The 12,960-nt window shown below is 53.7% G+C and overlaps 1 protein-coding gene across 4 annotated transcripts in view; it reads left to right on the forward strand.

Annotated features, from left to right (window-relative positions):
- The window catches only part of LOC105472236 (leucine rich repeat containing 3C), a 24,107-nt gene extending 15,949 nt beyond the window's left edge, over positions 1-8,158 (forward strand). For 3 of the 4 annotated variants that reach the window (XM_071083085.1, XM_071083086.1, XM_071083084.1), the window contains one exon: positions 985-3,226. In XM_071083085.1, coding sequence (XP_070939186.1) covers positions 1,016-1,786 — 771 coding nt within the window. In that variant the 5' untranslated portion in view covers positions 985-1,015 and the 3' untranslated portion in view covers positions 1,787-3,226. Of the gene's footprint in view, positions 1-984; positions 3,227-8,056 lie in introns of those variants that run through there. The other variant, XR_011615827.1, reaches the window with a different exon arrangement.
- The last annotated feature ends 4,802 nt before the right edge of the window (positions 8,159-12,960 follow it).

Genomic DNA, 12,960 nt, shown 5'->3' on the forward strand with positions numbered 1-12,960 from the left:
AAGCAGAGTTTCAGCCTTGAGGAGTGATGGAAGATGGCAGCATCAAGACCTTGGGAGGGGAGCCTGGTGCAGGGAATGGAACTGGGGCCTGGTCTCCCCACGACAGAGTTCATCAGGGTCCAGGATCTGCCCTCTCTTGGCACTGCCTGGCCACACCATGGCTCAGGTATCCGACACCTGGGCCCGGAGTCACATGCCAGGAAACCCAACACTCTTGGGTCCCAGCCCCCAACTTTCAGCAGCTGCGAGCAAACAGGGCTTCTGGAGGAGGAAGCGGGTCTCCAGAGCCCAGCAGCAGGGAGCCTCCATCCAGGGAGAGGGCACCTGCACTCGAGAAGGCTCTGCCACCAACAGGGGTGAGAAGAATGGAGGAGGATGGGGAGGAGGAGGGAGAAAGTGCAGAGCAGAGAGGACAGAGCTGGGGCAGGCAGAGGGGTGGATGCTCCCAGAAAAGGGGTAGAATGGCATAGAAGGTGGGGTCAGAGGTCCATTTTACCTCGTCACCTGGCCTAGCTGGATGCCCTGACACCCTATCGCTCATCTGTCCCCCTTGTCTCCATCACACGAGTGCCAACTAGACCTTCTGGTGCCTACCTAGCCCACTTGGCAGCCTCCCAGGTAGGTAGGGGAAGAAGACTTTATTCCGATGACAGGAATCAATACATGGACAGAGGCAGAAACTTAGAAACCCGAAGACCCAGAATGGCCAACAAGGCCTCATAGATTAACCTTCTAGAATCAACAGAACCTAAAAGAGTTTCAAGCGCAAAAGACCCTTTACCCAAAAGGCCCTATTGAGGAGCCTTAAATCAAGAGAGACCCCAAGAAGGAAGTGAAAAAGTCACCCAGGCTTGAGAGAAGCCCCCAGAGAAGAGGCCCCGGCCCAAAGACACTCCCCAGAGGGACCTCAGGAGGAGAAAGCTGGCGGTGGGGCATGCGATTCTCTTGACTCACTCTTCTTTTATGTGGCCTCTTCTTCCCCAGATCCTACTCCACTCCAGGACTATGCCAATTTATGGCCATGCTCCCAACAGCAGGTCACCTCCTGTCCCTCCTGCTGATGATAGGCACAGGGGGTACTGTGCCCAGCCCCCTGGTGCCTCCCCGGGGCTGCTATGTGGCAAAGGAAGCAGGTGAACAGACATTCCGCTGCAGCCAGGCAGGTCTGAGGACTGTGCCCTCTGGCATCCCCAACAACACCCGCAAGCTCTACCTCGATGCCAACCAGCTGGCATCTGTGCCTGCTGGTGCCTTCCAGAACCTGCCTGTCCTGGAGGAGCTGGATCTGTCCCATAATGCCCTTGCCCACCTCTCAGGGGCGGCTTTCCAGGGCCTGGAGGGCACGCTGCGCCACCTCGACCTCTCTGCCAACCAGCTGGCCTCGGTGCCCGTGGAGGCCTTTGTGGGACTACAGATCCAAGTGAACCTATCCGCCAACCCATGGCACTGCGACTGCGCCCTCCAGGAAGTGCTCCAGCAGGTGAGGCTGGCGCCAGGCACTGGGACAGGCATCGTGTGTGGCCCAGGAGCCCGACCGGACCTCGTGGGGCAGGAGTTCCTGCTGCTGGCAGGGGAGGAAGAGCTGTGTGGGGCAGGGCGGGGCGGGGCCCGGAGGAGCACCGATGTGGCCCTGCTGGTCACCATGGGGGGCTGGCTGACACTTGTGGTGGCTTATCTGGTGCGTTACGTGTGGCAGAACCGAGATGAGACCCGGCGCTCCCTCAAGCGGGCCCCAGTGCTGCCCGTGCGTTCTGAGGATTCCTCCATCCTCAGCACAGTGGTCTGATGACCCAGGATGCTCCTCCAGCCACACCCCACGCTCCTACCCCTATGCCCTGTCCTCTGACCCCCTCTGCCTCCTGTGCAGCTTCACCCCTGCCCCCAAGCCCATCCCACCCCTCCCTCCTTTATTCCCCCTAAATACCTGCGCTGGCTCTCTCTCTCTCTCTCTGTGTCATCTTAACCAACACCATCTTTGGTGCCTGGAGTTTTTTGGTGCCTACTCTGTGCCTGGATTGTGCTAGACTCAGAAAACCCACAACAGAGAATGACAGCAGGTGGGGTGGGAGCAAGAGAGGAGGGGCTGTGGGGGGCAGGTTGAGGAGGGAGCCTGCACCTGGCCCCGGGCAATTTCAAAGGCTTCGCTGTAGGATGTTTGAACTGATTCTTTTTTTCTCTTTCTTTTTTTCTTTGAGATGGAGTCTTGCTGTGTCGCCAGACTGGAGTGCAGTGGTAGGATCTCGGCTCACTGCAACCTCTGCCTCCCCGGTTCAAGTGATTCTCCGCCTCAGCCTCCCCAGTAGCTGGGACTACAGGCGTGCGCCACCACACCGAGCTAATTTTTGTATTTTTTAGTAGAATTGAGGTTTCACCATGTTGGCCAGGATGGTCTCGATCTCTTGACCTCGTGATCTGCCCGCCTTGGCCTCCCAAAGTGCTGGGATTACAGGCGTGAGACACCATGCCCGGCCTGAACTGACTCAGGTGGGTGGATCACCCAAGGCAGCATGCAACATGAACCCCTCGGATCATTACAGACCTACACAGCCCTTCTGCCACCAGCTTCTTCCTGCCCTACAGAGCAGAGGCCTAGAGAGGGAGAGAAAGCCAAGGGTACCCTGAGGGAGCCCCCAGCTGAGGGGGAGTGAAGCCCCACCCCTTCCTGAACTGGACTCACAAACAGAGGCTTCAAAAGCGCAATCCTAAAACTGAGGTCTCCTACAGAGTGAGGGGCATCAAAGCCAGAGGCATCCCAGGGAGCTTATTCCAAAGAGAGGGACTGCCTCCCCCATTGGACTAAAGGGAGTTCAAACTGCTAGAAATGATTTTGCCTTAGCTCTCTAAGAATCTGACATCATCAACCTCTCTCACCTCCAAGGAACCCGTCTCTACTAAAAATACAAAAAATTAGCCGGGCGTGGTGGCAGGCATCTGTAACCCCAGCTACTCATGAGGCTGAGGCAGGAGAATCACTTGATCCCAGGAGGTGGAGGCTGCAGTGAGCCAAGATCATGCCACTGCACTCCAGCCTGGGCCACAGATCAAGACCTTCTCTAAAAAAAAAAAAAAAAAAAAAAAAAAAAAAAAAAAATTGGGAGAGTTTTGGACAGAAAAGAGAGAGGAGAGAGGGTCCCTAGATGAAAGGTGTGAACAAGGTAAGGAAGATGTGAAATAACTCAGAATGTCTGGGCAGCAGCAAGACTCACCCTGGGGCTGGAAGAGAGGGTGCAAAGAGGGGCAAGGGAAGGGTGGGTGGGACCAAACTGGAGGGGAGGTCAAAAGCCAGGCTGTGGCCAGATTTAAAATGACACTGTGGGCCGGGTGTGGTGGTTCACACCTGTAATCCCAGCACTTTGGGAGGCCAAGGCAGGCAGATCACAAGGTCAGAAGATCGAGACCATCCCAGCTAACATGGTGAAACCCTGTCTCTACTAAAAATACAAAAAATTGGCCAGGCGTGGTGGCGGGTGCCTGTAGTCCAAGCTACTTGGGAGACTGAGGCAGGAGAATGGCGTGAACCCAGGAGGCGGAGCTTGCAGTGAGCCAAGATCGCGCCACTGCACTCCAGCCTGTGCGACAGAGCGAGACTCCGTCTCAAAAAAAAAAAGACACTGTGGGCTCCTCCTCTCTTCTCCCTCTGCCTCTACTGAGAGCGTCCACTGAGAACCTCCCCTGGCTTCTTGCTTCTCTTGTCCCCAGGCTCCTCCTGTTCCTGTGCCCTCTATTGGGGATCCCCTCCTCCGGCTCAGGGTCCCTATCCAGAGAGTCCCAATCTCTCTCCGTCTTCTCCTTTATACACTGATGAGTTTCCTGAGCTCCTTCTCGTGGGGGAAAGGTGGTCTCTATGACTGAGCTGGGGACAGGTGACTGGAGAGCTGGGCGGGGGAAGTGAGGAGACCCCAGAACATCCCTGGACAACTCAATAAAGTCACTTTTATCAATGCTCTGGTCTCTGATTGCTCGTTTTCCTGGGCACCTGTGGTCTGTTGGTGACGAGAACGGGTGCTGAGCTTGTCTTCAGCCCTCCACCACCCCTTTGGTGGGGGTGCTCCTGCTGGGCTGGAGGCCAGCTTCCCCTCTCCCCTTCTGCTCCCCAGCCCCTGCCACCGGAGTCCATCTGCTAGACTGGCCAGGGCTGTGCCGACACACTCAGAGAGGCTCCTGCCCGGAACGACTGCCCCAGAATCCCGGGCTGCTCCCTCAGCGTCCTGACCCCGGGCTTGTGCTTGTCCACTGGGCAGGCAGGAGGGGGTGGCGTAACTGGCTTCACTCCCATCCTCACCTCTGCCATGGACCAGGGATCATAAGACCCTGGGTTCTGAGAAACCACAGAAGCCTGGTGAGGCAGCTGGACAGCCTCAGTGACGTTACCCGCTTCTGCCCTTCTGCCTGGGACAGAGGGAGAGAAAAGGCACACTCTTCTGGGAGACACACTATGTCAGTCCCAAACTCTCCCACCAGGAAATGCTGGAGTCTGGCTCAGGAACCAAGACAGCCCAGCCTACTGCCGGCCCAGGCCTGAGGCAAGAATCACTGGGGCCTGGACCCAGGTCCCAGCTTGTCACCACATGCAGCATCAGGGAGCCAGTGGGCTGTGATGGGAGGAGAGGGAGAGGCCTAAAACTGCCTTTGCAAAATGATGACTGAGACAGTGAAAGAGATTTAACTTAACTGACTCCATCTTGCTTTTAACCTCCAAGCTGTCCCCGCTCATTCCTATGCTCATTAGGCACAGGCTGAACTAACTTTGGGAAAAACTTAGTTTATAGTTAAACCAAGATAGTAACAGCCCTTTCCCACAGCAGACCTCATTCTTGCCTGGGGAATAGATTGCCTTTGTAGAACTAACATTAGCCACAAGATTAGAAATTGTAGTTTAGGATCCATGCCACTGGAGGCTCCCTAAACTGCTCCTAAGATCAGTGCTTGAGATATTTTGCAGACCCTGCACTTGATGGATCAGCTGGCCCCACCCAGATCGATTAACTGGCTCATCTGATCTTGGGGCCCCCACTCAGGAACTGACTGAGCGCAAGAGGACAGCTTCGACTCCCTATGATTTCATCCCTGACCAATCAGCACTCCTGGCTCACTGACTTCCCCCCACCCACCAAGTTGTCCTTAAAAACTCTGATCCCCACATGCTCAGAGAGACTAATTTGAGTAATAATAAAGCTCTGGTCTTCCACACAGCCAGCTCTGCATGAATTACTCTTTCTCTATTGCAATTCCCATCTTGATAAATCGGCTCTGTCTAGGCAGCACACAACGTGAACCCCATGGACGATTACAGGCCCACACAGCCCTTCTGCCACCAGCTTCTTCCTGCCCTACGGAGCGGAGGCCTGGAGAGGGAGAGAAAGCCAAGGGTACCCTGAGGGAGCCCCCAGCTGAGGGGGAGTGAAGCCCCACCCCTTCCTGAATTGGGTTCACAAACAGAGGTTTTGAGAGTGCAACCCTAAGACTGAGGTCTCCTCCAGAATGAGCGGCATCGAAGCCAGAGGCATCCCGGGGAGCTTATTCCAAAGGGAGGGACTGCCTCCCCCATTGGACTAAAGGGAGTTCAAACTGCTAGAAATAGTTTCGCCTTAGCTCTCTGAGAATCTGCCATCATCAACCTCTCTTATCTCCAAGGAACAGTCACCCCAAACCAGGAAGGCAAAGGGAAAGTAGAACAAGGCCCCCAAGCTGCCAAATGGATGCCACCACAAGCCCACCCCTTCATTTGATAAGCATCTGTTGGTCGGGTGCAGTGGCTAGAGCCTGTAATCCCAGCACTTTGGGAGACCAAGGTGGGCCCTGAGCTCAGGAGTTCGAGACCAACCTGGCCAAGATGGTGAAACCCCATCTCTACTAAAAATACAAACATTAGCTGGGTGTGGTGGCACGGGCCTGTAATCCTACCCACTCAAGAGGCTGAGGCAGGAGGATCGCTTGAACCCAGGAGGCAGAGGTTGCAGTGAGCCAAGACGACGCCACTACATTCCAGCCTGGGTGACAGAACGAGACTCTGTCTCAAAACAAACAAACAAACACCATCTGTTGAGTTCCTACCGCATGGCAGACGCTGCAGCTACAAAGATCAGGAAGTTGTGCCTGACCCTGGGGACCTGACAGGCTAGTGTATCAGTGATGACAATCCAGGAAGACAGGGCTGTGCACAGGGGCCATGTGAACCCATAAGGGGACATCTCAATCAAACACCGACAAAGGGTCATGCACTTTGCTCACAGGAACCCTCGCTCAGAACTCATTTATTCTTAGTTTATGAGAGTACTAATTTCAGAACTGTGGCTTCCTGCTTATAACAAGTTAGAAACAGTATTTTTGAGGTAGCAAAAATTATATTACAGAGGGGCAGAATAACAGCAGTGAGAAAGTACAGCCTAACGGCAGGGAGGGACATGATTAAAAGTCTAAGAACTCAAAAGGCATTGTAGTAGGGCATTTCAGTGTCTCTTAAACGGCCCTGTGTGGAAAACTGACTCCCCCTGCCTCAAAGGGGCCTATGGGCATTGGCAAAATGCACGAGATCAGTCACATTGACTTTGAGTTACCTGCAGAAAAGGTCAAATTTTGAAGTGTCCATTCTCAGAAGCAGGGAGCGGGTGATGCACTTGAGAAAGAATTTCCATCTTATCAGGACTGAAGTAAATAAGGCAGAATGACTATTGGAAAATGCTACTTCAACCTCAACTACTTCCTTGTTCCTTCTTCCCACTGGTTGAAGATCTGCCCCTGGGGCCATGAAAAACAAACCAGCCTAAAAGCCCAATCTTTTTTTTTTCTTTCTTTCTTTCTTTTTCTTTAAATTTAGAGACAGGGTCTTACTCTTTCTCCCAGGCTGGAGTGCACTGGCGCCAACACAGCTTTTATGTCCCGCTACCACCACACACGCACATGCGTGCACACATACATGCCTGCCTCGGGCCCCTGGAATCCAGTTGATCTTCCCCAATCATAATATACATTTTGGCCAGGCCCGGTGGCTCATGCCTGTAATCTCAGCACTTTGGGAGGCCGAGGCGGGTGGATCACCTGAGGTCAGGAGTTCTAGACCAGCCTGGCCAACCTGGCGAAACCCTATTTCTACCAAAAATACAAAAATTAGCTGGATATGGTGGCAGGCGCCTGTAACCCCAGCTACTCAGGAGGCTGAAGCAGAGGTTCACTTGAACCCGGGAGGCAGAGGTTGCAGTGAGCAGAGATCACGCTGTTGCACTCCAGCCTAGGGGACAGAGTGAGACTCCGTCCCAAAAAAAATAAATTAATTAATTTAAAATATATATATATATATATATATATGTTTCTACACTTACGACAATTGCCATCTTCCTCTTTTAGAACACCAAACAAAACTTAAGCCCCCACACTAATACTAATGTCTAAGGTCAGTCCTCAATTCTCATTCACTTTTGGGGCCAAGGCAATTTATCAGGCAATGCTTCCGGCAGAGGGTGTGTGGGAACAAGCACAGGGCACGTCTGTCCTGTAGAACTAAGAAAAGACGATCACCAAGACTGCAGTCACAGGTGTCCTGGTGAATGCCTCTGTCACTGTCGAGGGCAAATGTCAGAACTCCAAACCAAACATCCAAAACCTCAGTCATCATCGTGAATGATCTGGAAAACCTGAGGAAGAGGTGAGCTTGCAGAGCGGGGTGAGGAGGCAGGTTGAGGATTCCAGGCCAGATGCTAGGGGCTGACGCAGAGGAGCAGGACCCACCCAGAACTGCACGGACTGCTCAAGCTGGCAGGGATCTCCATTTTACAAAAGGGCCCAAAGAGGGGCAGCAAGTTATCCCAGGTCACACAGCGAGGGAAGGAAAGAACCAGGCCTAGAATCCACAGGGCCCTGTCCCTCTGGGACACACATGTACTCCGCTTCCAGGGTAACGAAATAATGGAGAGATAGGGAGAGACGGTTTCAGCATGTTGGCCAGGCTGGTCTCAAACTCCGCCTCATGTGATCCGCCTGCCTCAGCCTCCCAAAGTATTGGGATTACAGGCGTGAGCCACCACACCCGGCCACAGTGCCCCATTTCTGACCTTCACAGACATCCCCCATCCAAGAACAAGAAGCTGAAAATGCCCTCAGAAGGTCAGAGAAGCAGAGGGCTCTTCTCCCCATCCCCACCCCAAGGGTGGACAAAGGCTTAAAAGGTAAGAGGGACACAGAGACCCCTTTCCTAAGCAAAGGAAAGAAACCTGTCAAGTCAGCAGCTCAAGCCCAGAGCCCCTTCTCAAAGGAAAGACTTTGGGGGTGATGGCGGGTGGGGTGCAGAGGGGTCCCCTGGACACTGGCGGGACGTAGTGCTGACTGCGATGGCGGCCGCGGGTTTCTTGGGCCTTTTCGGTGCATCCTCCCCGCAAGCCTCCACCATGCTGTTCTAGGTAGATTGAGGCTAGGCCCACCCAGGGCTGCACCGTGGGGCAGGACACCTCTTCCGTTTGGGCTTTCCGTCCTCATGATTTCGCTCTCCATCTGACAGTCATCTATGGTGACAGGGTGTGTCCCTTTCCCCTAAACAGGATCCTCAATGCCCATCGGAAAACGTTGTGAGGCGTTGAGCCCCGACGCCCCCTCACCACAAGACCCTGCTCTGACCATCTTTTCCTGGCGAGGAGAGTCTGCACGGGGGAGCAGGGCACCACGCCCCAGAAAGAAACATCTGTGCCTGGGAGTGAGGGACTTGCTGAGTAAAGTGAGGTCGAACAGGCTGGAGAGGGGTAGGGTCCCAGTCACCACTGTCCTGAATCCACAGCTCCGTCCGGGCCCGAGATGGCCCCACAGGAGCACAGGAGGTTGCAGGCGCTGCAGGTGGAAGTGAAGGACGAGCTGCGATGCGGAAGTGCCTGACCCGGGAGGCAGATCGCCTTCAGAGAGAATGACCCGCTGGGGTGGAGGTGGGGCGGGGGCGGTGTGGGCGTGGCTGGGGAGGCGGGGCTGGTGTGGTAGGCTTACGCATGAGGGCGGGACTGAGGTAGGGGTGGGGTTGGGGTGGTGAGGGCGGGGCTGGGGTTTTGAGGAGGTGGCTGGTGCGAAGGCGAGGCTGGTTCGGAGGCGGGGTTGGGGCGGTGAGGGCGGGGCTGGGGCAGAGGCGGGGCTGGCGGAGTGAAGGCGGGGCTGAGGTGGCGAGGGCGGGGCTGGTGCGGAGGCGGGGCTGGAGCGGTGTGGGCGGGGCCAGGGCCGATACGGGGTTTGCGCAGTGAGGGCGGGGCTAGTGCGGAGGCGTGGCTGGTGCGGTGAGGGCGGGGCGGAGGACGGGCTAGGGTGGAGGCGGGGCTGGGGCGGAGTGACAGGGCTCAAGTGCTAAGAACCAGACTTGCGCCGGAAGCCCAAGCCCGGCTAGCGGGTAGGAGGGTGGATGGTGGAGGGTGATAAACTGGGCTTAAAATGGCTGAGGACGGGGGATACAAGTTGATAGGGCCAGAGATGGGCTGGATGGGGCGTGATCGGCCTCCTCCTGGGATCCGGCCGAAAGAGAGACTGGGCCCTGGTCCTGATGGAATGGCCATTCTGAGCATAAAGACCTGCGTCCCCCTCCCTTCAGGAAGCTCCCTGTCTCTCTAATTTCAGGGGGATCATCACTTCCCATCTCTCTGCCAGGCTGATCGAGTTCTGGATCTACAGGAGCCAGTTCTGGGAGGGAGGACTAGGGGTAGGAACGAGGTATTCGAATGACTGCGGGACTGCAGGAGACTTCCAGCAACCTCAGCTCCATGTTAGAGAACATTCTGTACCTGCTGGGGGCTCTGTGTGGTGAGGATCAGGAATGAGGGTGAGGGCCATCCCTGATGTGCCAGGCCTACTAGGTTAGGCCCGATGGTACCAAGCAAGACCTACCACAAAAGTTAAGGGTTCCAGTGCAAAATGAAAATGCAGGACTCCTTGCTACAAAAGTTATTAAGAATTATATTTGACAGGACGTGGTGGCTCACGCCTGTAATCCCAGCACTTTGGGAGGCCAAGGTGGGGGCGGATCACCTGAGGTCAGGGGTTCAAGACCAATCTGGCCAACATGGTGAAACCCCGTTTCTATTAAAAATATAAAATTAGCCAGGCATGGTGGCACACGCCTGTAATCCCAGCTACTTGGGAGGCTGAGGCAGGAGAATTTCTGGAACATGGGAGGCGGAGTTTGCAGTGAGTCGAGACCTTGCCATTGCACTCCAGCCTGGGCAACAAGAGCAAAGAATTATATTCAAGACAGCAGCAGCAGAGCATTAAACCAAGCATGGGGCCGTGTACAACTGCACAGGTTGCATGCCCATGAAGCCAGTCCTGATACCAAGCTACAAGCAGAGTGGGCAGGGTGCAGACCCTGTTGTCCCCTCTTCCAAGGAAAAGGCAAGAGGGGCAAGCCCACCTACCATCCCTACCCCAGCTCATTTTTCCCAAAAGAAAAGGGAACATACCATTCCAGGAATAAATGAATCTGCAGCCCACTTCCCCTCCACGGACACACATGGGAGCTAACCCCAGTACCCAGAGCAACAAGTTTTTTTTTTTTTTTTTTTTTTTTTTTTTTGAGACAGAGTCTCTCTCTGTTGCCTAGGCTGGAGTACATGGTGAGATCTCAGCTCAGTACAACTTCTGCCTCCCGGGCTCAAGCAATTCTCCTGCCTCAGCCTCCCGAGTAGCTGGGATTACAGGCATGTACCACCATACCCAGCTAATTTTTGTATTTTTAGTAGAGACGGGATTTCCCCATGATGACCAGGTTGGTCTCGAACTCCTGACCTCAAGTGATCCGCTCCCCTTAGCTTCCCAAAGTTCTGGGATTACAGTGTGAACCACCACACCCAGCCCCCAGAGCCACTTTACAATGCCCTGCCCATAGAGGGAGGGAGAGCATGCCCTGTCCCTCATGCCCTCTCCTCTCCTTTACCCTCTGCAGAGCTGAGGGAGGTGCAACAGCAGCTGCTGGCCATGTCCAGGGAGAAGGGGATCCTTTCCCAGTAGATGGAGCTGGAGAGAGGCCTGGGGGATGACAACCAGGAGAAAATTGAGTTTGAGCTCATCCAGCTCCACCCCCACACTTGTGGATGGATACTCTGAGGCCCGGAGAGCATACAAGACATTACGGCCACACAGCAGGCTCTTAGCAGAACTCTCTACAGAACTTAGGTCTCCAGATTCTTAATCCTTGCCCATCTCTGCTTCACTCTAGCATTAACAGGCAGAGGAGGGATCAAGGATGGGAACTGTAATAAAATAGCTTGTTGAATAACAAGAGAGGCTGGGTGCGGTGGCTCACACCTATAATCCTAGAACTTTGGGAGGCCGAGGCAGGAGGATTGCTTGAGGCCAAGAGTTCCAGATCAGCTTGGGCAACATAGCCAGACCCCGTCTCTATTTAATATAAGAGGTAATAAAACATAAAAAGTAAAAGAATGGCAGAGTGCTGCCACCTTGAAGCAAAACTGCCATGGTGACTGGCATTGGATTCCTGATTCCTGCAGCAAAGTCTTTAAACAATGCCTGTAGCATAGATAACCCCTGTATTAGTTCATTCTCACACTGCTATGAAGAAATACCTGAGACTGGGTAATTTATAAGGGAAAGACATTTAATTGACTCACAGTTCCACATTGCTGGGGAGGCCTCAGGAAACTTACAATTATGGTGGAAGGGAAAAGAGAAGCAGACACTTCACAGAGCAGCAGGACAGAGTGAGTGCAAGCAGGGGAAATGCCAGACACTTACAAAACCATCAGATCTCATGAGACTCACTCATTATCATGAAAACAGCACGGGGGTAACCACCCCCATCACCCAATTACCTCCACCTGGTCCCACCCCCAACACAGGGGGATTATGGGGATTGTAATTCAAGATGAGATTTTGGGTGGGGGACACAGCCAAACCACACCAACCCCTCATAAGGCAACAATGCCTGTAACACAGATAATCCCTCATACAGATGTGTATCTAACCTCCCCAGTGGTCATGACTTTTGCAAGACAGTCTGAGCCATGACTGGCTGCACCTGTTTTACTCTAAAAGCTTGTTATAGAAAAGATATTTTCTGGACAGCAGGTGTGGTGAACCACTTTTGTTCGTAAGTCCCTATTAAGTGTTTCTTTCTTCCTAAGAAGCTGGATTTGTCAGCCTCTTTCTTTCTTTCTTTCTTTCTTTCTTTCTTTCTTTCTTTCTTTTCTTTCTGAGACGAAGTCTTGCTCTTGTCCCCCAGGCTGGAGTGCAATGGCATGATCTCGGCTCACTGCAACTCCGCCTCCTGGGTTCAAGCGATTCTCCTGCCCCAGCATCCCGAATAGCTGGGATTACCGGTATGAGACACCATGACCGGCTAAGTTTTGCATTTTTAGTAGAGACGATATTTCACCATGTTGGCCAGGCTGGTCTCGAACTCCTGATCTCAGATAATCCGCCCGCCTCAGCCTCCCAAAGTGCTGGAATTACAGGCGTGAGCCACTGCGCCTGGCCTGTCAGCCTCTTTCTTTGGTCTTTCAATTCCCTTGGCCTTTGGGGGTAGGTTTGCAGATATCTGCTCACTGCAGAAAGGGACAGGGGCTGAAATTTAAATTTTTACTGAAAATTAAAATTTAAAATTTTACTGCAGGCTGGGCACGGTGGCTCACACCTGTAATCCCAGCACTTTGGGAGGCCGAGGCAGACAGATCACTTGAGGTCAGGAGTTCAAGACCCAACCTGCTGAAATCCCATCTCTACTAAAAATACAAAAATTAGCTGGGCATGGTGGTATGTGCCTGTACTCCCGGCTACTTGGGAGGCTGAGTCAGGAGACGTGCTTGAATCTGGGAGGCAGAGGCTGCAGTGAGCCGAGATCGTGCCACTGCACTCCAGCCTGGGCGATAGAGGAAGACTCTGCCTCAAAGATAGGTAGGTAGGTAGGTACGTAGGTAGATAGATAGATAGATAGATAGATAGATAGATAGATAGATAGATAGATGATCTCAGCTCACTGCAACTCTG

Source organism: Macaca nemestrina, chromosome 17 (genome assembly GCF_043159975.1).
Source record: "Macaca nemestrina isolate mMacNem1 chromosome 17, mMacNem.hap1, whole genome shotgun sequence".
Lineage (NCBI taxonomy): Eukaryota > Metazoa > Chordata > Mammalia > Primates > Cercopithecidae > Macaca > Macaca nemestrina.